At 49.5% G+C, this 27066-nt stretch overlaps 2 protein-coding genes and 1 non-coding gene across 12 annotated transcripts in view; 1 reads left to right on the forward strand and 2 right to left on the reverse strand.

Moving 5' to 3' along the window:
• Nucleotides 1–7511, forward strand: part of ZFYVE1 (zinc finger FYVE-type containing 1) — a 56913-nt gene extending 49402 nt beyond the window's left edge. For 2 of the 3 annotated variants that reach the window (XM_032179703.2, XM_058429744.1), the window contains 4 exons: nucleotides 1218–1388; nucleotides 1974–2154; nucleotides 2751–2864; nucleotides 5841–7511. In XM_032179703.2, coding sequence (XP_032035594.1) covers nucleotides 1218–1388; nucleotides 1974–2154; nucleotides 2751–2864; nucleotides 5841–6073 — 699 coding nt within the window. In that variant the 3' untranslated portion in view covers nucleotides 6074–7511. The remainder of the gene's footprint in view (nucleotides 1–1217; nucleotides 1389–1973; nucleotides 2155–2750; nucleotides 2865–5840) is intronic. The other variant, XM_058429743.1, reaches the window with a different exon arrangement.
• Nucleotides 7512–14206: 6695 nt separating this feature from the next.
• On the reverse strand, nucleotides 14207–14278 carry TRNAC-GCA (transfer RNA cysteine (anticodon GCA)). Its single transcript has one exon. It is a non-coding gene; the product is annotated as a tRNA-Cys (tRNA).
• A 3571-nt stretch (nucleotides 14279–17849) lies between these two features.
• DCAF4 (DDB1 and CUL4 associated factor 4) overlaps nucleotides 17850–27066 on the reverse strand; it is a 33288-nt gene continuing 24071 nt past the window's right edge. For 6 of the 8 annotated variants that reach the window (XM_032179711.2, XM_032179707.2, XM_032179712.2 and 3 more), the window contains exons 9-14: nucleotides 25319–25398; nucleotides 23274–23375; nucleotides 23053–23150; nucleotides 21845–22018; nucleotides 21047–21161; nucleotides 17916–18942 (exon numbers count right to left, since the gene is read on the reverse strand). In XM_032179711.2, coding sequence (XP_032035602.1) covers nucleotides 18749–18942; nucleotides 21047–21161; nucleotides 21845–22018; nucleotides 23053–23150; nucleotides 23274–23375; nucleotides 25319–25398 — 763 coding nt within the window. In that variant the 3' untranslated portion in view covers nucleotides 17916–18748. Of the gene's footprint in view, nucleotides 18943–21046; nucleotides 21162–21844; nucleotides 22019–23052; nucleotides 23151–23273; nucleotides 23376–25318; nucleotides 25399–27066 lie in introns of all 8 variants that reach the window. The other 2 variants (XM_032179706.2, XM_032179705.2) reach the window with 2 other exon arrangements.

Raw genomic sequence — 27066 nt, forward strand, 5'->3', positions numbered from 1 at the left:
TGTCATTGTCCTCGCTGGGTGATTCCTAAAGCCATCGTTCAGCCTAGGAGTCCTACCTGCAGGTCCCCTCCTGAGCTTTCCTGGATCCTATAGGTACCATAAAACTGAAGATTTCCTTATTTTTCTTATTTTTTAAATTTTTTTTTTTTTTTTTTTTTTGAGACGGAGTCTTGCTCTGTCACCTAGGCTGGAGTGCGGTGGTGTGATCTCGGCTCACTGCAATCTCCACCTCCTGGGTTCAAGCAATTCTCCTGCCTCAGCCTCCCGAGTAGCTGGGATTACAGGCGCGTGCTACCACGCCCAAGCTAATTTTTGTATTTTTAGTAGAGATGTATTTTAGTAGATAGTTTCACCATGTTGGCCAGGATGGTCTCGATCTCTTGACCTCGTGATCCACCCACCTCGGCCTCCCAAAGTGCTGGGATTACAGGCGTGAGCCACTGCGCCGATTTCCTTATTTTTCTCCTCCTTTTTCTAATTTTCAGACCCACTGAAATCTGTTATTATATAGTAGTCTCATTATGGGAGCCCACCACCTTGGCATAATGGTTTATGCCGTTCTGTCCCAAGGATTTAACGTGGCCTTATAGCGAGAAAGTAAAGGTGGTAAGATAGTTTATGTTCCAGGAAAACAGGACTGCAGTAATTTACTCTCAGGTCACATTCTTCACAGTCCTCGAAATTAGGAGGATACAGATGCCTTCCCTGCTGTTCGTTTGCTCATTCCTTCCTTCCTTCTTTCATTCATTATTCAGCATACATTGTTGTGTACCTTGTGCCCAGCATTGAGCTAATTACTTTACAAAATACAAAAATGACAAAGAGTTATTGTCAGGGAGTTCAGAGTTTAATAGGGAGTCAGATACATAAATGGATATTGTACTTAGACACACAGAAATAGGATTCCTAGAGATGTCCAAGTATTAGAAGAACTGAGAGGAAAGGTTCTTAACTCACCCTGCGGTGGGGGGCCCCCTGGAGGAGGTGTCATCTCCTGTATTATATGGGCTTAGTAAGTCCTGAATTGAACAGCTACACATCAAGTCTTATGGTCACTTTGAAGAGAATAAAGCCGGAGGGATTCCTGGTTCTTCCCTGCCAGGGAGTTAGTGGTTCTGAGTTGGCCACGGTGAGTGTGCAACTCACCAAACATCCCTCTTCCCCCTTCCTTTCACTCCCTTCTCAGAGCATGATGGAAGCCTGCGTTTTCATTTCAGACTGATGGGTTTCTGAAGGACAACAACAATGCTGCCCAGCGCCTGTTGGACGGGATGAACTTCATGGCTCAGTCGGTGTCCGAGCTTAGCCTTGGACCCACCAAGGCTGTGACTTCCTGGCTGACAGACCAGATCGCCCCTGCCTACTGGAGGCCCAACTCCCAGATTCTGGTATGGTGTGGCAGGATGCCCCTCCACCCCTGGCACAGCCCATCCTACTTAATGCCGCTTTGCCCTGTGCTAAGCTTGTTCTGTGAGGGAGACACAAACATTTTCTGCCAGTGCAGTGAGCTTTGTGAGTACAAGGGGAGGAGTCGTTGAGGCAGCCAGTTTTCTCTTTGCCCATTGATTTCCCTTCGTGTTTTCCTGCAAGTATTTTCTCTCTGGTGAGTTTTAGTTTCCTTGTGTGTGACGACCAGTGAATATTGCTCAGATATGTGAGGATGCAGGTAAGAATCTGGAGGAAAAGGGGTCTTTAGAGGTTATTTAGGGTCATCCTCAGCTTGATCCATTAATGCTACAGCACCCAGAGCAAGAGAGCACCCAGCTTCAACCCAGACACTTAGTGAAAGGAAACTCACTGTCCACTAGGCTTCCTTTCCACTCTCAGATAACGCGTTACTAGAAAGCTTTTGTCCTTGTTGAGCTAGCACCACCTGCCTTAGTTTCTGCTTGCTCCGGGGTCTTGTTGGCTTTCTCAGCTGAGCAGACATGTACCATACCTACCTCCTCTGTTTTGTTTTGGGCTTGGAACAGAGCTGCAACAAGTGTGCGACGTCCTTTAAAGATAACGACACTAAGCATCACTGCCGAGCCTGTGGGGAGGGCTTCTGTGACAGCTGTTCATCAAAGACTCGGCCAGTGCCTGAGCGGGGCTGGGGCCCTGCACCAGTGCGGGTGTGTGACAACTGCTACGAAGCCAGGAATGTCCAGTTAGGTAACGTGGGGCCTGGGAGCTGCAGGGGTGGAGGGGAGAACCTCCTGCCTTGGCCCTGGGTGCTAAGAACTGGATATCCAGACGCCCTAATCCCGCTCATAACCACATCTCCCTTGTGAGAGTACTTCTGGTCTTGGCCAGTCAGCCTCTAAGCTCCTTATTAACAGTGTCCTATGGGTGCTGTTCCTCAGGGGCTCGAACCTGTCCTGCATTATCAGCTGCAGAGGTGCTTCTGGGGGAAGGGAATGCGCACACAGCAACGGAGTTCTGAAAAGGCTGCAGTGTTTACCAGAGATGGCTTAGACTAGTCTTCTCCTTTGAGAAGGTTCTAGTTTTCGCTCCTAGAACCTTTCTGCCTTACTTTAAAAGAAGTGTTATAAAGGAGCCCCAGAAGGTTGCAGATAAAGGACTAACAGATGTCATCTAATTTCAGAGTCTGGGCTGACCTGACCCACAGCACAGACCCTTGCAATAGTTGCAGGACAGCACAGTGGTGTCTGGGACCAGAATCCAGAAGCGTTCTGCTATTGGTCCCTGAGTTTTCCATTTGGGAGAGGACTTGGAGGTGACGGCATTTCCTTTATTATTGTCTACAGCTGTTACTGAGGCGCAGGTGGACGATGAAGGTGGAACACTCATTGCTCGGAAGGTGGGCGAGGCCGTGCAGAACACTCTGGGAGCCGTGGTGACAGCCATTGACATACCACTAGGTGGGCCTGGCAGTGCTTCTCTTGGGGGTAGTGGATGGGGGTTGAGGGGTTTCAGGTGCCCTGGGCTGTCACTTTGTAAAGGCTTGCTAACCTAGATTGAGATGGGCGGTAAAGGAATCAATTACACAATGCCACACATTTGCTTGATTCTGCTGAATGCCTTAGTAGTTTCATGTTTATTCCTGGAAGCCATTCTCTTACAGCATCTAGTGCTGTGTAACGAGCTACCTTAAAATGTAAAGGCTTAAAACAGCCATCTTTGATGTCTTTATAGGTCTAGAAGTCAGGAAGGGTAATTATTCAGCTCCAAGTGGCGTTGGCTCTAGTTACTACCTGATATTCCAGGGTGGTAGCTGGAGTGGTCTCAAGGATCCAAGCTGACCTCACTTACAAGCTGGGTGCCTTGGCAGGGACAGTTGGGAGGCTGTGTGTAGCAGAGCCTCACCTGGCCTCTGCATTCTCCAGGCCTCTTCAGTGGTTTCTTTGGCACTTCTTAAATGATGTCAGGGTTCCCCGAGTTAATGTTCCAAGAGACAGGAAGTGGACGCTGCCCATCTCTTTTTTTTTTTTTTTTTTTTGAGATGGAGTCTCACTCTGTCACCCAGGCTGGAGTGCAGTGGTGCGATCTTGGCTCACTGCAACCTCCGTCTTCCAGGTTCAAGCAATTCTCCTACCTCAGCCTCCCAAGCAGCTGGGATTACAGGCACGTGCCACCATGCCCAGCTAATTTTTGTATTTTTAGTAGAGACGGGGTTTCACCATGTTGACCAGGCTGGTCCTGAACTCCTGAGCTCAGGTGATCCACCCGCCTTGGCCTCCCAAAGTGCTGGGATTACAGGCGTGTGCCACTGTGCCTGGCTGAAGCTGCCCATCTCTTAAGGCCTAGGACTGCAGACAGACACTTCTGCTGTCATCTCCTGGAGTCTGCTGCCATCACAGGGTTTGTCTAGATTTAAGGGAGGGGGCAGGAGTGTCAAAGATGGAAAGTGGGTGAAAGATTCTATGGCTATCTTTAGTCACACCAGCCAAACCGTTAGTAGTTTAAGATTTAAAATAGCTGGCCGGGCACCGTGGCTCACGCCTGTAATACCAGCACTTTGGGAGGCCGAGGCAGGCGGATCACGAAGTCAAGAGATCAAGACCGTCTTGGCTAACACACGGTGAAACCCAGTCTCTACTGAAAATACAAAAAAAATTAGCCAGGCATGGTGGTGGGTGCCTGTAGTCCCAGCTACTAGGGAGGCTGAGGCAGAATGGCATGAACCTGGGAGGTGGAGCTTGCAGTGAGCCAAGATCGCACCACTGCGCTCCAGCCTGGGCAACAGAGCGAGACTGTCTCGAAAAAAAAAAAAAAGATTTAAAATAGCTACCCAGCCCTGGATGTGAGGGGTATTTGTATTCAGGATGGTGACGGGGAGAGGGAGGGAAATCAACCAGGGCTTGGTGGGCTTAGGCAAGGCTGGCCAGGCCTGGGGCAGCGTGGCACATTGTAGGGGAGTGAGCAAAAATGGGTAGTGATGAAAATGGCCTGGAGCAGATTTCCTCATTGCAGCTCACAAAGTGAGTAGATGATGTAGGAATTGCTGGATTTGCCCAGGCTTAAATCTCAGGTTGCATCTGTCCCCAGGGGTACCTGGGAGAGGCAAGAACTGTCCTTGGCACAGAAGGCAGAGCATAGCCTTCTGGCTGTGCTCACCAAGTGCTCCCATTCTGAGCACCCACAGGGTGTTGAGTACCAGGCCAGTGTGTCAGGCATGTTCTTTCTTCTCAACCTCATCACAGCTCTTGAAGGTGGGTTGTTAAAGATGAGTAAGCCCCTGAGAGGTTAGCTAACCTTTCTTTTTTTTTTCTTTTTCTTTTTTTTTTTTTTTTGAGATTAACTCTTGCTATTGTCCAGGCTGGAGTGCAGTGGCGTGATCTTGGCTCACTGCAACCTCCACCTCCCAGGTTTAAGCGATTCTCATGCCTCAGGCTCCCAAGTAGCTGGGATTATACCACCACGCCCGGCTAATTTTTGTATTTTTAGTAGAGACAGGGTTTCACCATGTTGGCCAGGCTGGTCCCGAACTCCTGACCTTGAGTGGTCTGCCCGCCTCTGCCTCCCAAAGTGCTGGGATTATAGGTGTGAGCCACCATGCCCAGCCTTAGCTAACCTTTCTTAATCCAGCAGCTGCTGATTAACCTGATCTCAGTAGAATTGGGATTTGAGTGTCTGACTCCAGAGCCCAGACTTCTTTATAGTTCCTCCAGGGGTTCTTAACACGGCTGCCCCTTCAGTTTACAAGGAGGGCTTCATAGATATATAAATATCAAGGAGCTGGGTGTGGGGTTGCATGCCTATAATCCTAGCTACTTGGGAGGCTCAGGCGGGAGGGTCCCTTGAGTCCCAGGAATTTGAGACCAGCCTGGGCAACAGAGTGAGACCCTGTCACAAAAGAGAAAGAAGGGGCATGGTGGCTCATGCCTATAATCTTATGCCTACAATCCTGGCACTTTGGGAAGCTGAGGTGGGCAGATCACTTGAGACCAGGAGTTCAAGACAAGCCCAGACAACATGGTGAAACCCTGTCTCTACAAAAATTAGCCAGGTGTGGTGGTGCACGCCTGCAGTCCCAGCTACTTGGGAGGCTGAGGTGGGAAGATTGTTTGAACCCAGGAGGCAGAGGTTGTCGTGAGCCGAAATCGTGCTATTGCACTCCAACCTGGGCGACAGAATGAGACTCTCACTCCAAAAAATCTTTAAAAATGTGAAAAAGGAAAAAGGAAAAGGGAAAATCAGTGCCTATGCTACAGCCCCAAAGACTCTGATCTGGATGTGAGTGGCAGAGCCTGGGTTTCTGCATTTTTAAAAAGTTCTGTCAGCAGTTCTGTGTGCAGTTGGGATTATAAGCCAGTAAGCATCCAAGGATGCCCTCTTGTTAGTTGGGCCTTGGGGTATTGGGCTTTGGGTGTCCTGACCATTGTTCCCTGCCTTAGGTCTGGTAAAGGACGCGGCCAGGCCTGCGTATTGGGTGCCTGACCACGAAATCCTGCACTGCCACAACTGCCGGAAGGAGTTCAGCATCAAGCTCTCCAAGCACCACTGCCGGGCCTGCGGACAGGGCTTCTGTGATGAGTGCTCCCATGACCGCCGGGCTGTCCCTTCTCGTGGCTGGGACCATCCCGTCCGAGTCTGCTTCAACTGCAATAAAAAGCCCGGTGACCTTTAACCCCAGCCCCCTCTCCGAGTCCTTCACAATTCCTTAGGTTCTCAGGGTTAGAAACAGTCTTGCGAGGTAGGCCCTCCTCCCGGTCACCTGCTGTGGTGTGTGTCCTCTCCTCTCCGCATCCCAGGGCCACTTTCCCTCAGTGGGGGTGAGCCTGGCGGCAGGCCCGAAGGTGTGAACCCCTCAGGGCAGGGGACCGAGCAACTCATCGCAAAGGGGAATGAACCTGAATCCGTTGCATTTATTTCAGTTAAAAATAATGAATATATATGTGTATATATCTCTCTCATATATACATATGAAAGGCACTCGGGGCGTATCGAGGCTGCCGCTGGCTGCGAAGACTTCGCACAGTCTCCTCCACACGGGATGAGGTGGCAGTGGCAGCACGTCTTCCTCACGAGCCGAGCCAGGCCCACGGCCACCGCGTGGCTGGCCCCTTCCTCTGCTGCTCTTGGAGCCTTGGAGGCCTCTCCTGTCCTTGGCTCTTCCCTCCATGCCTGTCAGCTGCCTGGGGAGTGAGCCTTCCTGGTCCTTCCTGCCTGAAACAGCCTGAAGGGAATTCTCCCTGGGTCTCCTGGGAGTCGAATCCCAATTCTTGGCTTAAGCCTGTTTTAGTCAGAGACCACCCAACTTAGCGTGCAGGTCACCGGAGTGGGTGGAGGGTCAGAGGTCGGGTCTTCGGCCCTGAGAAGTAGAAATGCAGGGGCCGTGCTGTCCCTGGTCCCCAGGGAACAGCAAGGAAGGAACTGAGCCTTCCCCAGCAGGATTTCCTGCCCCGACGCTTCTGTCTCCACTCAGCTTTCCCAAAAGGCGGCGCCCAGCTCCTCAATCGAAGCACCCGCCTCCCACCCCTCAGCCCCCTCGAGCCCACCATCTGCTTCTGAGTGTCGCACTAGGATTTTCATTGCTTATTTTAAAGTGTCTTAATCCTTTGTTCCCAGACACACAACCCCTCTAGCTCTCGGAGGGGCGATCAGGAGAAACCTTCCAGGGAAACTGAGCACAGGATGGACTGTTAGTTGTTTTTAAAAGTCTATATAAATATTTCAACAGATCGTAAAGAAAAAATTTATCTCTTTGGTCCTTGCAAGAGAAGTCAAAGGAACTTTTGTTTCTCCTCAAGAGCCTGGACATCTCTGTCTGTCATGACTGGAAAGGGCCCGTTGTGCTGAAATCCTGTCATCATGGTGGATTTGATCTTCAGTGGCCAAACACGAATTAAAGTGTAATTCTTGACTGAACTGGTGGGTGGGTTGAGCTTTAGGGAAGTATATGGCGGCGGTCATTCCTGGTGTGCGTATCGGTGTGACATGAGCCCTGGAGTGTGTCGTCCCTCTCAGCCCTGCTCCTCCTGCCTCCTGGGGCCCAGTGACTGGGGCCCTACTCTAGAACTGTGTACCATCCAATTCGCCATCATAAAGGAATCTTCCTGCATCTCAACTGTGCTGGCTCTTTCCTCTCATTCCATCAGTTCCTTCTGGCCAACGTCTCTCTCCAGCTGATGGTGGCTTTCCAAGCAGAGGCCAAGTAAGGGGCATGTTTCAAGGGCAGTAATATTTTACCTGCAAATACTGCAGTCTTTTACTCTGACAAATAAGAACTTTTTCAAAACCATAGCTGGCTGGGTGTGGTGGCTCATGCCTATTTTCTCAGCACTTTGGGAGGCCAAGGCAGGGGGGATCACTTTAGGTCGGGAGTCCAAGACCAGCCTGACCAACATGTAGAAACCCCATCTCTACTAAACATACAAAAAATTAGTTGGGTGTGGTGGCACAATCTTGTAATCCCAGCTACTCGGGAGGTTGAGGCAGGAGAATTGCTTGAACCTGGGAGGCGGAGGTTGCACTGAGCTGAGACTGCACCATTGCACACTAGCCTGGGCAACAAGAGTGAAACTGCTTAAAAAAAAAAAAAAAAAAAAAAAAAAGGCCAGGCACGGTGGCTCACGCCTGTAATCCCAGCACTTTGGGAGACCGAGGGGGGAAGATCACGAAGTCAGGAGATCAAGACCATTCTGGCTAACACGGTGAAACCCCATCTTTACTAAAAATACAAAAAAATTAGCCGGGTGTGGTGGCGGGTGCCTGTAGTCCCAGCTACTCGGGAGGCTGAGGCAGGAGAATGGCATGAACCGGGAGGCGGAGCTTGCAGTGAGCCAAGATCGCGCCACTGCACTCCAGCCTGGGCGACAAAGTGAGACTCCATCTCAAAAACCAAAAAAACAAAAAACACCATAACCAAGTACCCCCAAACCATGATCCTGTCCAGTGGATGTCAGTCTCATGACCACAGCCTGTTGTCTCCAGCCCTTCGCTAGATAGCATGCCCCACCCAGATCAGTGTGCTGACTGGGACCAGAGCTTTGAGCTTATCATGAATATTCCTTTATGTAAGGAAGGCAATAGCTGACGGTCATGGAATTCTGTCTAGTGACTAGAGGGCCCCCACATTCTCACCACTTATCCTGTACTTAGAGCTGTTCCTCACCTTCCTGCAGCCGGGGTCCCCTGGCAGACCCCCTTTCTGCAGCCGTGGCATTGGCTGAGCAAGGCTCAGCAGTAGCAGTTTCACAGCTTGGGTTCTCCAGGTTACACTCTGGCAGCTGTCGGGTCAGGGTCTGTTGAGGAATCCTCTCGCACAGTAGAAGAGATGGGGTATTAGTCCTGATTTTCACTCCCTAGGTTTAAAATACATAGTCCTGGCTAGGCGCGGTCACTCATACCTGTGATCCCAGCCCTTTGGGAGGCCAAGGTGGGCGGATCACTTAAGCCCAGGAGTTCGAGCCCAGCCTGGGCAATGTGGTGAGTGAACCCTGTCCCTACCAAGAAAACCAACCCCTCCCCCCAAAAAAGCTGGGTGTGGCAGCGCACGCCTGTAATTCCAGCTACTGGGGAGGCTGAGATAGGAAGATTGCTTGAGCCTCGGAGATGTCACTGTACTCCGGCCTGGGTGACAGAGTGAGACCCTGTCTTAGCAACAAAAACAAACCTATTGAACTATTATACATCTGTACTTCAGCTTGATTTTCTCAAACTGAATACTACATAACCAATCAGCACCCAGATTAAGAAACAGAACATGGCTGTCCTCCAAGAACTCCTGGTTCCTCCCCCCACCAGGAGTAACCACTATCCTGACATGTAGTAACAGAGTTTCGTCCCCTCTCCTTTTCAGGGGGAGCCACGGAAAGGCTTTTAATCACTTTCTGGTTTAAAAGACTTGCTCATAGGTAGAGACAATGGTTGAACATATCCCTGAGGGCTGTGACTGGAGATTGCAACTTGTGGCTGAGAATGACATGGTCTCCTGATCAATGAGACCAAGTGGGATCCTTACACATCCCTTGGGTTTAACTGCTGATTTATTTGGGAACCGGAAAAGCAAACAGAACCAATATTTAGGTGCTTTTTAACGTGCCTTGCACTATGCTAGGAGCTTTACATGGTTAATTGTCACAACCACACTGGAAGGTCCGCAGTAGGGTTCTTGTCTTACAGCCTAAGACACTGGCTCCTAGAGTATCAGAAGCCCAGCGTTGCCCGGCACACTCCAAGCTGGCCTGAGTCCAGGCAGCCCCGGACCCCTTCTATCACCATCGCACTGTTGAGCTTCTCCCCCTGTTTTCCTTCCCCTTTACAACTTGTTAATTCTTTTGCATTTGCAGGTAAGGTCAGTATCTTCTTAGGAGGAAAGGTAAGAATCAAGGTGACTGCTAGTGTGGTCAGCAAGCTTAGCTTTGATCATTTCCATTGGCCTTGGAGATTCTCATGGCCGAGGGCAGTCACACTTTGTCACTAAAAGCAGCTTTATTTTTCACTAGAAAGACTCACTGGCTGAGAGATGAAGCAAGTTGATCTAGCCTATAACACAAGCTAAGCTTCCAATTTTTTTTTTTTTTAATTTTATAGAGATGGGGTTTTGCTGTGTTGCCCAGGCTGGTCTTGAACTCCTGGCTCAAGCAATCTGCTGCCTTGGCCTCCCAAAGTGCAGGGGATACAGGCGTGAGCCACTGCTCCTGGCCAGCTTCCAATTGTTAAAAAAATTGTGATTTAATGTTAATTTTGCAGCTATGTTTGCATTTTCCATTTCAGACCTACCATCACTAGGGAGAGACAGTGGAACCCACAATCGTAGTCTGTAATTCTTCTCATCATGAATAGGATGTTTTAGTTACTGTACAAAATCTGAGTACATTCTAACTCCTAACTCTTAAATTGCACCTGGTATAATTTTTTTTTTAATGTACTTTGGAAATCGTCACTCATGAACACTAAAGCTCATAGGGTATGGGGTTTTCTGGGATTAGATAATCTGTAATTTAGTGACAGTCTCGTGAACAGAGCCATCTTTGAAACTACCATTTGTAGACAGTGGGCCGTGCAGTCCTCCAGTACTTGATGCTGTACTGAGGGACTTATCCACTGCCACGTTTTCAACGGCCACCTTAAACTGGCCATACCCTTAACTCCAGCCAGAATCTCTCTGACGCTCTGGCTTTATCCTTAGATAACTCCATTTCATATCCAAAGATAGTGGAACTTGGCTGGGCACAATGGCTCGTGCCTATAATCCCAGCACTTTGGGAGGCTGAGGCGGGAGGTTCACTTGAGGCCAGGAGTTTGAGACCAGCCTGGGCAACATAGCAAGATCCTGTCTCTGTGAAAACAAACACAAAAATACTGCAACACAAGCAAAGCCTGAATGGATTTCCCATCCACCACGGCACCTCAGTTCTGGCTGCCCTGGACTACCAGGAGCATTTGTGTCTGTGTGCCTTTGCTCAGATTATGGCATCTACAGAGAATATCCTTTTCGGTATTGCAACAGCTGCCTTTATTCACGTGAAGCCAAGAGTGCAAGCAGGCAGGCAGGTAGTAGGAGCAAGCAGGGAGACGTGAGCAAAGATACGATAGCCAGGCCCAGGCCAGAAGGTACTGTGGGAGGCTGAGGCAGTGAGTCTTAAGCAAAGAGGGAGAAAAGGGGAAACTGTTGAACTGAACCCAAGAAGATCTTAAATGTCCAGAGGAACAGTAAGAAGCCCATTCTCCCCAACACGAGGAGTCTTGAACTTCAGTAGGAGCCTCAGCTGGCTCTGCTACACTTAGCAGCAGAAGACCTTGGGCAAATCACTCTCTTGAGATTCACTTTTTTCTTCTGTAAAGTGTGGAAATTTACTTTCTAGGGTTGTAGTAATGAAAATGAAATCATGCTGGCAAAACAAAAAATTGTTCATCCATCGTAACAAGTGTCTAGTTGCGTGAAGTGCTGGGGAAGCGAAACTTCCCTGAGGTGTCTTTTACACTGAGCCTTAAAAGTTGGACTTTTCTGGATGAAAAGGAGTTGGGTGGCTTGAGCAAAGGCCCGGGTGTGTGGGGGACAGGCTTGAAACGTGGTGTCCCGAGAGCACCAGGTGTGAGGCAGAGATGGCGCAAGAGGATGGAGAGGCATATGAGGTCAGATCACAAAAGACCACACCCTCTATCTGAGGCACAGGAAGCCATCGAAAGCGAAGATCTAGAAAGATCATTCCTGTGGCAGTACAGTGGATAGACTGGAGAGGACAGACTTAGAGTGGGACCAGAGCCTTTTAGCAACACGTACAAATGGAGAAATCAAGAAGAAATGGAGTTTAGCCTGAAATTGTTTTTGGAGATGGTTAGGTGGAAGATTTAGACCAGGACAGATCTAGGGTTGACAGGTAATAGGGAGGGGCTGACTCGGTGTTCGATGAAGGACGCCTGCTATAAGGAACCTTGCTGAGGACACCTAGGAGGCTGGCAGTGCCCTCCAAACCATGTTGGGCCAGTTAGATTCTCAGGTGTCCACAGCAACACGGGACATGAGGCAGTATTTATTTGTGGGCTCTTTTTTTTTTTTTTGGAGACGGAGTCTTACTCTGTCGCTCAGGCTGGAATGCAGTGGTGCAATCTCGGCTCACTGCAGCCTCCGCCTCCAGGGTTCAAGGGATTCTCCTGCCTCAGCCTCCTGAGTAGCTGGGATTACAGGCATGCACCACCACACCTAGTTAGTTTTTGTATTTTCAGTAGACACGGGGTTTCACCAGGTTGGCCAGGTTGGTCTTGAACTCCCAACCTCAAGTGATCTGCCTGCCTTGGCCTTCCAAAGTGTTGGGATTACAGGCATGAGCCACCACACTCGGCCAGTATTTGTGGACATTTTTGATAACCAGTGTGTGCCATTCATTGTTGTCTCTAGAAGGCTATAAGTAAGCAAACACTGAGCTAGTTAGCAAAGGGTCTATCACAGCTCAGTGCTGCTGTCACAATCACCTGCTCATTTGCTATCTTTCACTGTCACCTGGGGAGTAGGGCAAAATGGAATATCCTTCAAGGCCAGGCACGGTGGCTCACACCTGTAATCCCAGTGCTTTGGGACGCCAAGGCGAGTGGATGGCTTGAGGCCAGGAGTTCTAGACCAGCCTGAGCAACATGGCAAAATCCTGTCTCTACAAAAAAAGAAACCCCAAAACCTAAAAAATCAGACCGGTGTGGTGGCACACGCCTGTAATCCCAGCTACTCAGGAGGCTGAGGTGGGAGAATTGCTTGAGCCTGGGAGGTCAAGGCTGCAGTGAGCCAAGATCACGCCTGGGTGACAGAGTGAGACCTTGTCTAAAAAAAAAAAAAAGAAAAATGCTCGGAGATTGTAACATACTAATCTTTATGACACCAGTGGTAACAAGCAAACTGGCCAAAATGCTTAATCAACTTCTTGGCCAAGTTTAACCCCTTTTCATGCAACCTAGACCACATTTTAGGTGCAGAGTGTTAACCAAGAACAAACTGCTGCTGTTTCCCCACTGCCACTGAGTCGCGGAGGCAGAGGCTCAGGTGTGTCCAAGAGTCAGCTTCCCCGCTAACCCGCCGCCATGGCCCAGGAAGGCATCACTGCTGGAGGTGTCGTGGACCTTAATACTGCTTTACAAAAGGTCCCAAAGGCTGCCCTCATCCACGATGGCCTAGCACGTGGAATTCGAGAAGCTGCCAAAGCCTTAGACAAGCTCTGGGCCCATCCTTGTGTGCTGCCCCCAACTGTGATGAGCCTGCCTATGTGGCTGGTGAAGACCCTTGGTGCTGAACACCAGATCACCCTAATTAAGGTTGATGACAAGAAACTAGAGTAAAGGGTGGGCCACTGTAAAACTGACAAAGAGAAAACCCCATAAAGTGGTTAGTTACGGTTGCATAGCGTTAAAGACCATGGCAAAGGATGTCATCAAAGAGGTTTTTTTTCTTTTTGAGACAGAGTCTCTCTCTGTCACCCTGGCTGGAGTGCAGTGGCATGATCTTGGCTCACTGCAGTCTCCACCTCCTGGGTTCAAGAGATTCTCCTGCCTCAGCCTCCCAAGTAGCGGGGATTACAGGCGCGCACTATCACGCCTGGCTAATTTTTGTATTTTTAGTAGAGACGGGGTTTTGCCACGTGGTTCAAGCTGGTCTTGAACTCCTGAACTCAAGTGATCCACCCACCTCAGCCTCCTAAAGTGCTGGGATTATAGGCATGAGCCACTGCGCCTGGCCCTTCTTTCATGTTTTAATTCAATGTTGAAGGAACATTTTTTTTTTTTTTTTTTTTTTTTTTTTTTTTTTTTGAGGCGGAGTCTCGCTCAGTGGCGCAATCTTGGCTCACTGCAAGCTCCGCCTCCCGGGTTCACGCCATTCTCCTGCCTCAGCCTCTCCGAGTAGCTGGGACTACAGGCGCCCGCCACCACGCCCGGCTAATTTTTTTTTGTATTTTTAGTAGAGACAGGGTTTCACCGTGGTCTCGATCTCCTGACCTCGTGATCCACCTGCCTCGGCCTCCCAAAGTGCTGGGATTACAAGCGTGAGCCACCGCGCCCGGCTGAAGGAACATTTTTATATATACTCCGACACACACCCGATGGCCAAATTGTGTTCACAGCTCTCAGACTTACTCATAGATTTAGAATCTCCTCAGGTACTTGGTCTTAATGGAAAACAACGGAGGTCCTAAAGGGGCTTTTTGTCCAAATGGTCAGCTGGAATGTGGGAGGAACAATTTTATTAGCACAAGAGCAAGTTGAAAATTCCTTTATCTTTTCTGGTGACACTGTAGCTGACAGTATTTACTTCTAAATGAGAAAACATCCGGGAAGGGGGCACCCGGATTTGAACCGGGGACCTCTTGATCTGCAGTCAAATGCTCTACCGCTGAGCTATACCCCCTTCACCTAGCAAAAGCTCCTTCCTTGTCCACTTATAGTGACTCAATACAATCAAGTTCCACCCACACTAGAGTTCTGGCAAGCTTTGTGTTCTAAAGCCCCACCTTCTTAATTATCCATCATCTGCTTTGGCTTTTCCCTTGGCCACCAATAAACTGAAAGGGAACACTTGAAAATGACAACCTGTGCTGGGCATGGTGGCTCACGCCTGTAATCCCAGCACTTTGGGAGGCCAAGGTGAGGTCAGGAGTTTGAGACCAGCCTGACCAACATGGTGAAACCCCGTCTCTGCTAAAAATACAAAAAAACTAGCTGGGCGTGGTGGCAGGCACCTGTAATCCCAGGTACTAGGGAGGCTGAGGCAGGAGAATTGCTTGAACCCTGGAGGTGGAGGTTGCAGTGAGCTGAGATCACACCACTGTACTCCAGCCTGGGCTAAGAGTGAGAGTCTCTCTCTCTATGTATAGAGAGAGTGTGTGTGTTTTGTAAAGACAGGGTTTTGGCATGTTGCCCAGGCTGGTTTCAAGTGATCCAACTGCCTGAGCTCAAGCAATCTTCCCGTCTCGGCCTCACTTCGGCCTCCTAAAGTGCTGGGATTACACATGTATACCACGGAGCTTGGCCTCTGCTCTGTTCTCGATGGAAACAATAGCCAGCTCTGACCCTGGCGTCCTGCTGATAGCTGGCGAAGTGTTTTATTGAGGTTGAATACTGTGGCTCCTTCTTATCCCACTGGCAGGGGAGAACTGAAGCCTCACCTTTCAAAGCTGGCACTGGTTGGTATGGAGTGCAAGGGCATAGGCCCGAGAAGCCCTTTCTCGTCTCACCTCCTCTCCAGGGGGAAGAGAAGCCGAGAGTACAGCTGGCTCCTTCCTCCAATCTCAGGGAAGAAACGGCACACTTGGAGACAAAAATAATTTTTTTTAATGTAAAATAACATTAAGAGTTCATCTAAATATCTGTCTTAGAAATTCATGTTGAGGGCTATGAAGGGAAGAGATGCTGTTAGAACAGTGGGAAGTGGGTGACCTCTCCAAAGACAGACGTGCTCCGACGGAGAGCTGGGGTGTTCCCGTGGTAGCCAAACCTCCCACTGAACCCATTGACCGGTTTGAGATCAGCACTGTAGTGGTCATGCCCAGTCACCTGCTGGAGAGGATGCCCTTGGGGGCAAGGAGAGGCCTGAGCCTACATTCAGTCCACCTCTTGGCTTCCCCATTCCCCTGGGTGTGGTATGGGATGCCAACCAGGCGTAGTCACTGCATTCCCCATGCCCACAGCCGAACATGCAATCCTCAAATGTCTTGAGCCTCTGAGCTGAAAAGCCAAGGGCTGGTGAGGTTGAGGGACAGAAGGCTTCCCAGAAATAAAACCCCGAACCAGGAATAATTGTGGGAAGACTGTGAATGGTTTGTGCTGGGACAGGAGGGGCCAGAAATTCTGGGCTTGGCAGAGCTTGCCTTTCTCCCATGAGAAATGAGAAAAATCTCACCCTTGTCTCTGACCTATGTGGAAAAAATGGATGAGATCAAGATCAATTGGACCAAATGGTACAAAGGATCATGTGAGTAGAGGAGTGGCCCAGGATGGTGGAGTTGGGCTGGGAGGAGGGTTTACCCTGTTAGAAAAAGCTCTCTCAACTCTTCCCCATTGTTGTTAGCCTGGGCCTGGAATATGAGCAGGATGCAGCAGCGAGGGGAACAGGGGCTTCAGAGTTGGGAAGCGAGGAATCTTAATCCCAGCTCAGCCCTTCTTGCCAAACCACTTTAACTCAAGAAACTTGTTTCCCAAACTGTGCCGTGGGGTTAGTGTGAGGGTGAGAAGCGCCTTACAAATGGCTCATGTCTGTAATGCCAGCACTTTGGGAGGCTGAGGCCACAGGATCACTTAAGCCTAGGAGTTCAAGACCAGCCTGGGAAACATAGGGAGACTCCATCTCTACAAAAAATAAAAAATTAACTGAGTGTGGTGGTGCACACCTGTGGGCCCAACTGCTCAGAAGACTGAGGTGGGAGGATTGCTCAAGCCCAAGGAGGTCAAGACTGCAGTGAGTAGTAATTGTGCTACTGCAACTCATGCACTCCAGCTTGGGCGACAGAGTGAGACCATGTCTCAAAAAAAAAGGGGGGGGGGGGCTGACATACATTAGGTGCTTATTAGCTAATATCAGGGAGCACTGTGGCACCATCTGCTTGTGTATGTGAAGAAAAGCTGGAAGGATGCAGTCCCTGGGCCTCTTCCCCTCAACCAGGCTTCACTATGGCCCAGGAACCATGATGAGGCTGGAAATGGAGGCAGCACTTGCCTGTTCCTGCCCAACTTCTCCTATTGAGGTATCTCTGTCCTTTCCTGAAGATGTGGAGGATGTATTCTACTATCCAGCCATCCCTTCCTGCGCCACCATGATCCTGAATGTGGGGAAGAGAACACAGAAGACTGTCAGCCACAATGCTGAGGGGGCACAGTGCAAACTGCCCTGGGGTTTGCTGGTGGGAGAGGGAACAGGTCAGAGCTTTAGGTAACTGGGGAGGACAGATTAAATATATTTAAGAACCGGGCCAGGTGCGGTGGCTCAGGCCTATAATCCCACCACTTTGGGAGGCTGAGATGGGCAGATCACTTGAGTTCAGGAGTTCAAGACCAGCCTGGGCAACATTGTGAAACCCTGTCTCTGTAGTCCCAGCTACTTGAGAGGCTGAGGTGGGAGGATCCCTTGAACACATAAGGTGGAGGTTGCAGTAAGCCAAAATCGTGCCACTGCACTCCAGCCAGGGTGACAGAATAAGACCATGTCTCAAAAAAAAATAAAAAATAAAAATAAATTGCTGGGTGCAGTGGCTCATGCCTATAATCCCAGCACTTTGGGAGGCCGAGGCGGGCAGATCACCTGAGGTCAGGAGTTTGAGACCAGCCTGACCAACGTGTAGAAACCCCATCTCTACTAAAAATACAAAATTAGCCAGGTGTGGTGGCACGCGCCTATAATCCCACCTACTCGGGAGACTGAGGCAGGAGAATCACTAGAACCCAGGAGGTCGAGGGTGCGGTGAGAGCGCCATTGCACTCCAGCATGGGCAACAAGTACAGAACACCATCTCAAAAAAAAAAAATTTTTTTGGTTCTTTATAGAATATGCTGTATTAGTCAGGGTACTGGCCACATTCAAGTGGAGAACTGTGAGTCTACCTAGTGAGGCATCCTGGGCCAGCAAGTGAGGTGTGATGACCAGCTGTAGGTCTGAAGGGACAAATGAAGAGTTGTTGGAACCCGGCTCTCTCTGAGCACTTTCCAATAGAAGTGGTGGGTTTTGGTTACAGCCACCCATAGCCCAACCAGAAGGGAGCCGGGGAACCAGCGATCCCACCTCCCTCTCCTCTTGCCCTCTGTGTTCTGCTGCTGCTTCCCACTGGCTGAACCTACCTAGCCGCTGGGAGCCAGGGAACCCTGACCTAGTCCAGAGGTGAGTCTTTTGGGCATGCACAGAGCAGGGTGGAGATGGACAGATGATGAGGGCAGAGTGGGTCTGGAGGAGCCCAGGGAAGCTCTCCAGGAAGGCTATGAAAGTTGGTCCCAGCAGCCCAAGCTTCATGATCTCCTAAGTCATTCGCAGAAGCGCATGTCACACCATGATTCTTCTCTTGGTTTTATTGTTTGGTAGAAAAACAGGCTCTTTAACACTGAATAAACATCTCACAAACCGTCGCTCCTAGATTACAAAAAGTCAAAACCAATCTCCTTTGACGCCAGGCCCTTGAATCTGACATTCAAGTCACTGTAATAGAAACCAGAGCTGCTGAACCTTACATTCTGGAAGGTGCTTCAACAAAGGCATGTTAAGGACTGTTTAAAACTTCTAGCATGTAAGAAGATCTATCTTTCCTTCCAATGTCTTTGGATAATAACAGGAGAATCCCGGAGATCTGCTGCTGAGTTTGAGAAGGCCAAGTTTAAGGATTCCAAACTCCAGCCTTCAATATTTCTGCAGAAACTTAGAGAAGTAACCTCCCCGTCCTCTCTGCTGGCTTCCCCAAGTACAGATGCAGGATGCAGGTCTTTCTTCCTGCGACCCAGGAACCAAGGACTCAAACCATCTCACCGTCTCATCGCTGGGCTTCTCCAATGGGCTCTTGGTGGAAGAAGCTTTTCGTTTTTACCAATCTTCAGTCCTTAGAAAAGTCCTTTTTGTTAAGAAAAGGCAGGGAGGGTTAACTGAGTTCTAAGAATTCAGTAAGAAAAGGAAAGAGGTACCTTTTATGAAAAGGACTTCGAAGCTCTCTGAGCCAGCAATTTAACTCAAATAACTTTCCTGAGTGTCGCCACATGGAACATTCAGCACTTCTCTCCTAGCAGCCAGAGGATGGGATCTGTGTACACTGAGTGTCACTTAAAACGCCCTCATTAGATGCAGTAAAAAGTTACACTTTACTCCCGTAAGTCAAATCCACATGGCTCTCGGCTGTACCCTGCAGAATTAGCTGTAGGAGTAACAGTAAAGGTCCTGCCCGACAGCCATGAGCAGCCCCGGCGCGCCCCGGGAGCCCCCCAGCCGCGACGAGAAGGCCACACTGGGAATGTCAGCCTTGGAGGCAGGGTACGGGGAGGGTATGGTTCTCAGTAGGCGGGCATCGTGGAGGCTCCAGATTCTCGTGTAGCAGTCCTGGCCCACTAGGAAAGAGGAGAGACATATGGCAGGCTAGTGAGAGAATGCAAAGGAAAACTTACCTACATGTGGACATGGCTTCCCAAGATTCCTCAGGGCTGTGATTTCATGTGAGCCAAAACACAAACTCATTAACGGACAGTATTTCTATGGATAACCCAAGTCGCCCTGTTGTGCTAGAACAATGACAAGATGCCCTGGTTGGCTGTGTGATGCCATGAGTGGCTCGGAGGTATCCTGGCTAATGTCTGGGGATTCTGCTGCTCTTGATGTCACGGGACGTTCAAGTGTGAGTGCGGCCCACCTGGTCTAGGTGACATGCAACTGATTTCCCCCATTTTTTAGGGACAAGGTCTTGCTCTGTCGCCCAGGCTAGAGTGCAGTGGTGCGATCAGGGCTCACTGCAGCCTTGAACTCCTAGGCCCAAGCCATCCTTCTGCCTCAGCCTCCTGAGTTAACTGGGACTACAAGTGTGTGCCACCATGCCTAATTTTTTTTCTTTGAGATAGGGTCTTGCTGTGTTGCCCCGGCTGGTCTTAAACTCCTGGCCTCAAGCTCCCTAAGTGCTGGAATTATAGCTACCACGCCTGGCCTGATCTTTTCATGTTATAGTAAAAGATCTGTCAAAGTCATTACATCCTGGGGATGGGCTAGGTTGACAACTCTCCCCACAGCTCTCTCTGGTTTAATGCTTCAGTTCCTAGGACCAGTTTAAGTCTTCAGGGCTCCAGTTCTGAGGACTGTGACATACAACAGCATGGGTTACAGCAGCCCAGAAACATGATATACACTACTGGAGACCTTCAGTAGGAGAAGAGGACAGGCCTTGGGCAGTCATGGATTTCACATTTGTGATTCTGATCACTCTAAGACCAGAAGTGCTATCGTGGCTGAAGCTGAATCCCGGCTGCGGTTTATTACTGCAGCTGGCGACTACCTGCATCTGCCTCTCAGCAAGGCTGAGCTCTCTCTATCATCCAGCTCACAAGACTCTTCTGTGATAAAAATAGGTGAAAAATCGACTTAAAAAGGAAGCAAAGTCCTGGTGTTGATGAGAATAGTAAATAAGTTTATGAACGTCCTAACAAAGTGATGCTTCCTAGCCACAAAAATGTTCCATGGGGAATAAGCCCTTTCTATAGGAATACCAGTAGAGGTGGCAATTCTTGAAGACTGAGAACACATTCTGCAGTGTCAGCAGCCACTATTTCAGTGTGAAAGCATTGAGCCTGCACACTGTCTGATTACACTATAGCCACCATCATCTGTAATCAACTGGTAACTCCCTTCCAGGGGGGCTTAGTGGCCAGATAGCTGCTCCTAATCTGCAGATCATGGAGCCACAGGGATGGTAGTAAAGGGGCTATGAATCTTATTTATTTATTTATTTATTTATTTATTTTGAGACGGAGTCTTGCTCTGTCGCCAGGCTGGAGTGCAGTGGTGTGATATCAGCTCACTGCAACCTCCGACTTCCTGGTCCAAGCAATTCTCCTGCTTCTGACTCCTGAGTAGCTGGGATTACACACAGGTGCCACCATGCCCAGTTAATTTTTGTATTTTAGTAGAGACAGGGTTTCACCATGTTGGCCAGGATGGTCTCAATCTCCTGACCTTGTGATCTGCCCTCCTTGGCCTCCCAAAGTGTTGGATTACGGGCGTAAGCCACCGCGCCGGGCCAGGGCCAAGAATCTTTACAATGACCATAACTTCTTTTCTCAGCATCCTCTGGTGGAAATGTGAGTAGAGACAACAGGGAGCTCAAGTTTTTGGATAAGATAGTTGTGTGGTGGGATAATGCTGGCCTGATGAAATCCACTCAAACTCCAAACCCAGGCTCCCCAGGACCTCCCCACCTGCCTGTTTCTGAAGTGACATTTGCCCACTGACATGGGATGAGGCTGTCCACCTGGTGGACATTTATTTACACCATTGATTACTAATATATCCAATTCTACTTCCCTCCTAGTCTCCCCACCCAACTGTCCACACTCCCCTTGATTCAGTTCTGTTTTGGGGTAACTTTTCCCTCTGCTGCTGAAGTTGCTGGGATCGCCCCTGAGAGACAGTATTTGATGGGGTGGAACTTCCCCTTCCGTCCTCAAGTACCTGCCACCAGGATTCCCTCTTCCTCGTGCACATGCAGGGGCAGGTAGGCGTACTCATTCACGTGACCTTCGTACTGCCTTATGCACTTCGTGGTCCTCAGGTCCCACAGCTTGATCTGTGGAAAGAAGCACCCCCATCAGGGAGGGGCCAGGAGGTACCATGGTGGTCCCCAAGTGCAAAGCCAGGAAGGCAAGGTGGTCTCCAGTGGCCTGTGCAGGTCATGAAGATCTCCATCTCGAATTCCTGAGCCTTGGAGTCCATCAAAAGCATGTAACCAGGCTGGGTGCAGTGGCTCACGCCTGTAATCCCAGCACTTTGGGAGGCCAAGGTGGGCAGATCATGAAGTCAGGAGTTCGAGACCAGCCTGACCAACATGGTGAAACCCCATCTCTACTAAAAGTACAAAAATTAGCCGGGCCTGGTGGCACATGCCTGTAATCCCAGCTACTCAGGAGGCTGAGGCAGGAGAATCGCTTGAACCTGGGAGGCAGAGGTTGCAGTGAGTCAAGATAGTACCACTGCACTCTAGCCTGGGCGACAGAGCAAGACTCCATCTCGAAAAAAAAAAAAAAAAAAGAAGGCACATAACCAGAGAATCATTTTCACTTTTGTTTACGTCAGATTAGGCTCATATGGTCAACAAAGCAGTCCCCATACAGGGCCTACAAATCACTTGGTCTTCAGCGAACTTCCCCTGCCTGGGGTCTTGGTATGAGGACCTCTTCAGCAGAGCCCTTTCACCTGGTAGGGCTCTGGGCCACGAGACCCTGTGGCCTGAGAAAGTCCATGATCCCCTACCTTTCCAGCCATGTCTGATGCCATTAGGTATTGCTCATCTTGGAGGATCCGCACAGAGGTCACTGCTGAATCATGCAACAGGTGGGTGGCCTTCCACCCCTTGCCTTGATTTCCACAACGCAGATCAATGGCAAAGATTTCCCCAGAGCGGCAGCCATTAAACAGCAGAGGAGCCTGCGGAAAGAGGGACTGCTCGGTGCCTGGCTACCATGACATCCCTCTGATACTGGGCAGGGCAGGTCCTCCTGATACAACCCCTCTTCCAGCTCTGGGTCAGATGGTGTGATTAGACACGTGCTGATCAGAGTTTGGGTCTCAATGGAGTTGGAAGGGAGGATGATTCCTTGTTAGTGGCTAGAAGAACCAGACCCCATGTGTCTTCCTCATGGGTAGCATGGAGCTCCTAGGAGCTACCCCCCACCCCCCTGCACTGTCCCCTTTGGCCTTTCTCTCTGAAGTCCCAGAGATAGCACCCCATCTCCACCAAAAGCAGTTAGTGGGTTCATTCACTTTTAAGGAAAGATGGCATTTTCTAGAGAAAAGTCTGTGAAATATAGTAATGACCACAATTTTTTTTTTTTTGAGACGGAGTCTTGCTCTGTTGCCCAGGCTGGAGTGCAGTGGTGCGATCTTGGCTCACTGCAACCTCCACCTCCCGGGTTCAGGCAATTCGGCTTCAGTCTCTCGAGCAGCTGGGATTACAGGCGCCCAGCACTACGCCCGGCTAACTTTTGTACTTTTAGTAGAGAAGGGGTTTCACCATCTTGGCTAGGCTGGTCTTGAACTCCTGACCTCATGATCCACCCATCTTGGCCTCCCAAAGTGTTAGGATTACAGCCATGAGCCACTGTACTTGGCCTGATTTTTTTAAATATATAAAATATATATAACCTGAGAGCTGTGAAGAATTGGTGTTTAGCTTATACAATTTTAAAAATGGTTTGTCCTACTGGGTAAATCCGAATACCTAAGAACTGCTCACAATACCTTTCCATGAGAGGTTGTTTAGAGCAACTCAGGCCAGCCTTTCTGGATCAACCAACTTTCACTCGGCTCAGACACCCTTACAAAGGAACCCACTGATCCTTTCTGATGCTCTTGCTCCCCTGTCAAAGAGGACTAGATGGCACAGGGGAGTCCAATTTCAATCTGGCCAAATTTCGACATAGGGCAAACTTTTATATTCTGCCTGTCCCAATCCAACCAACCATGAGAGCAAACTGCTGGGCCAAGACATCACTGTTGGTCCCAAAGGACTGCCGGTGTCCCGTCACCACGTTGGTCAACAGGACCCGCCGAGACAAGCCTGGTGGAGACAGAGATGGGCTGGTAAGATTACGTCACATGTAGTCTGGGGAGAGGGACAACTACATGGGGTTTTAAGGCCTGTTAAGGCTTCTTCTCTGGCCACCTGGGGAGCCAGGCTCACCTGTACTGAAGCAGTTATTTGCTTGGATATTCAGGGACCAGGCACAGGACCAGGCACCAGGGATCCGGAAACTGCAGAGCATGCCAGGCCGGTCTATTCCTGCTAAGGGGATAGGAGAATGTAAAGTGTGGCTGCCTTCTAGGCAGGCCAGGGACCACTGGGTTCGGAAAACATCCAAATATGCCCACAGCTGCTCAGAGGGTCTATATCTTTGGCCCCATTCTGGGTTTTGTGGTTGCAAGAGAGACTCAGCTGGGATGCCTGGCTCACAAGTGGTTATTCTGAAAATGCATCTATGTTAACATTCCCAGTAGTCGTGTTTATAGTATGAATAGTACTGATATCAGGGAGGTAGTATACTGTTGGAGGTAAGGTGGCTCCGATCCTCGATCACCTACCAGCTATGTGATCTCAGGCAAGTGTGTGTGTATACACACACACACACACACACACACATAAATGGCAAGAGATAGAGATAAGGAGCCACCTTACCTCCAACAGTATACTACCTCCCTGATATCAGTACTTTTTTTTAAAGACAGGGTCTTGTTCTTTTGCCCAGTCTGGAGGGCAGTGGTGTGATCATGGCTCAATGCACCCTCAACCTCCCAGGCTCAAGGAATCCTCCCATCTCAGCCTCCCAAGTAGCTGGGATCACAGGTGTGAGCCACCACACATGGCTAATTATTTATTTTTTGTAGAGATTGGAGTCTTGCTATGTCGCTCAGGCTGGTCTTGAACTCCTGGGCTCAAACGATTATCCTGCCTTGGCCTCCCAAAGTGTTGAGATTACAGGCATGAGCCACTGTGCTTCGACAAAATATTTTTTAAAATAAACTTTTGCATTGATAGAATGTACAGATGGTAAGGATACAGTTCAGTGAGTTATCACAAACTAAATATAGCCATGTACCCACCACCCAGGTTAAGAAATAAAACAATCCAGGCCAGGGGCGGTGGCTCACACCTGTAATCCCAGCACTTTGGGAGGCTGAAGCGGGTGGATCACCTGAGATCAGGAGTTTGAGACCAGCCTGACCAACGTGGAGAATCCTGTCTCTATTAAAAATACAAAAATTAGTCGGGTGTGGTGGGACATGCCTGTAATCCTGGCTACTTGGGAGGCTGAGGCAGGAGAATCGCGTGAGCCCCGGAGGCGGAGGTTGCGGTGAACTGAGATCGTGTCATTGCACTCCAGCCTGGGCAACAAGAACGAAACTCCATCTCAAAAAAAAAAAAAAAAAAAAGAAAGAAAAGACAAGACAAGACATAAAACAATCCAGTACCCCAGAGGCCTCCCTCACATCCTTTTCCCAATTACTACCTCCCCAAAGGGTACTGTGAGCCTGACCTCCAACACTAAAAATTACTTTTTTAAGACAAATTCTGAAACTCTCTGCCTCAGTTTCCTTATCTGTAAAATGGTGGTAAGACACACTCCTGCCTCATAAGCTTGCTGTGCAATGAAATACCAGGCACTGGGCTAAATGTGCGCGATCTCACCTAATTCTCCATGGATGTGGACTGGGAAGGCCTTGTCCACTTTAGAGAGGTTCAACATTCCATTCAAGTTGGCAAGGGGCAGAGCTGGGATTCGTGCCAGGTCTGCCTGAAGCCCACACTCTTAAGAGGCCTCTCACCCTTGTCTTATTGATCCTAATTTTCTGATAGACTGAAAATGTAATATCCAGAATGCTGTCAGGAAGGAGGAGTCAAATTGCCTTAACGTAGGCAGATTGTTAAGTATCCCTGACAGCACCTGAGGTGCTTTGGACCTTCGGAGGTGTTTTCTGAATGATGTGCATAGGCATCCAAATCTGTTCGTTAAGTCTGCTCTGGCTGCTGAAATGACTGAAATGGCCCAAGATGGGTAAAAAGGGGCAGATGCTGTAAAAAAGCACATGCTTCTGGTACTAACCCTGGGACAGGCTTAGGGAATCCTCCCACAGTGCCTCTGCAGCGGCTCCATACTTCTCTCTAAGCCACCCCCACACAGCTCTCGGGAGACAGAGGACAGATTTCTTTAAAGGAAGAGAACCCTGTACCTGGGTGACTATTGACGAACAGTGACGCTGGGAGCAGGGTGGCACAGCCTGGAGTCTCTGCGAGTCCCATGAGGCATAGCCTGGAAAAAGCTGTTAAGGACAGTTAGGCACAAGGCTCCCCTCTGGGAGGAGGCATGGACATTTACCCTTCAGAAGGTCATATGGCACATAACCTAGGACAGAGTAACCCCCACCGCCCAGATTCAACATGCGTTTACACTGTCCACATTTAGCTTCAGATGTTTTTGTTTGTTTTTGAGATGGAGTTTCGCTCCTGTTGCCCAGGCTGGGGTGCAATGGCGCGATCTCGGCTTACCGCAACCTTTGCCGCCCAGGTTCAAGTGATTCTCCTGCCTCAGCCTTCTGAGTAGCTGGGATTACAGGCATGTGCCACCATGCCTGGGTAATTTTGTATTTTTAGTAGAGACGAGGTTTCTCCAAGTTGGTCAGGCTGGTCTCGAACACCCAACCTCAGGTGATCCGCCTGCCTCGGCCTCCCAGAGTGCTGGGATTACAGGGGTGAGCCATCGTGCCCGGCCAGCTTCAGATGTTTTTTAAAGGGAAAAACAAATCAGATATAGTTAAAAGCTGGGTGTGGTGGCTCCTGCCTATGTAATCCCAGTACTTTGGGAAGCTGAGGCGGGAGGATCACTTGAGCCCAGGGGTTCAAGACCAGCCTGGGAAACACGGCAAAACCTTGTCTCTACAAAAAATACAAAAACTAGCTGGGCATGGTGGTGTGTGCCTGTAGTACCAGCTCCTTGGGAGGCTGAGGTGGGAGGATTGCTTGAGCCTTGGAAGTTGAGGCTGTGGTGAGCTGTGATCATGTGACCGCACTCCAGCCTGGGTGACAGAGTAAGACCATGTCTCAAAAATAAAATACTATTAAAAATCCCAAAAAGCCCTCTGATCCCTCCCTAGTCCAATTCTCCCTTCTCCTCTACCCAAAGAGAACTGTTCTTCTCAAATTGGTCTAAGTTCTTCTAAGCCATGCCATATTTCCGCTACATATATTTGTCAGTAAATAATACAAAGCAGCTTTTGTTTAAAAAAAAATACAGAAATGGCATTGCACAGAATCTCACTACCAGCCCTTAAAATTTCTGCTTATCTGAATGGGTACCAGGTGATACCTGTTATTTAAACTTGCATTTCCCTGACTACATGTGGGTGTCTCTGCTCACACGAGCATAGTCATTGGATTTCCCTCTCTGACCTGCCCCTTTATACCCTTGCCTACGTGTGTGTCTTCTGACTGACACAGTTCCTCTCCTTTTCCCCTCATAGCCAAACTTCACTCCAGAGGAGCCTGTATTTATTCTCCCTCCCTCGCCTTTCCTCCATTGAAACCCAGGCCTGACCCTCACCCTTCCAGAGAAATGTTCTCACCACAATCTTCAATGAGCTCCTGGTTTCTAAATCTGATGGAAACATTCCAGTTCTGTCCTACGGCCATGTAGGGAGGTCTATCCTGAGCCTTATCCTATCACAAGATGCCTGGGCTAGAACCTGCGCCTGCCTCTTGGTGCCCTTCCCTCCACTCCTGCTACGTCGTTTCACGCCCTCACCGCCGCCCTTAGTCTTGCAGCAGCTTCTGTTTGAGGACTTGCTCTCGTCCGTCTATCCCCCAACAATGCCACCAAAGGAATCATTTTAAAAAATGACTCCACAATCACAACCCCTGGGACCTCCCACAGCCCTGAGCAAGCATTCAGTTTTGAAAGGCCCTGCTCCCTAGCCAGTGACAT

Source organism: Hylobates moloch, unplaced genomic scaffold, assembly GCF_009828535.3.
Source record: "Hylobates moloch isolate HMO894 unplaced genomic scaffold, HMol_V3 SCAFFOLD_16, whole genome shotgun sequence".
In the NCBI taxonomy this organism is placed as follows: Eukaryota; Metazoa; Chordata; class Mammalia; order Primates; family Hylobatidae; genus Hylobates; species Hylobates moloch.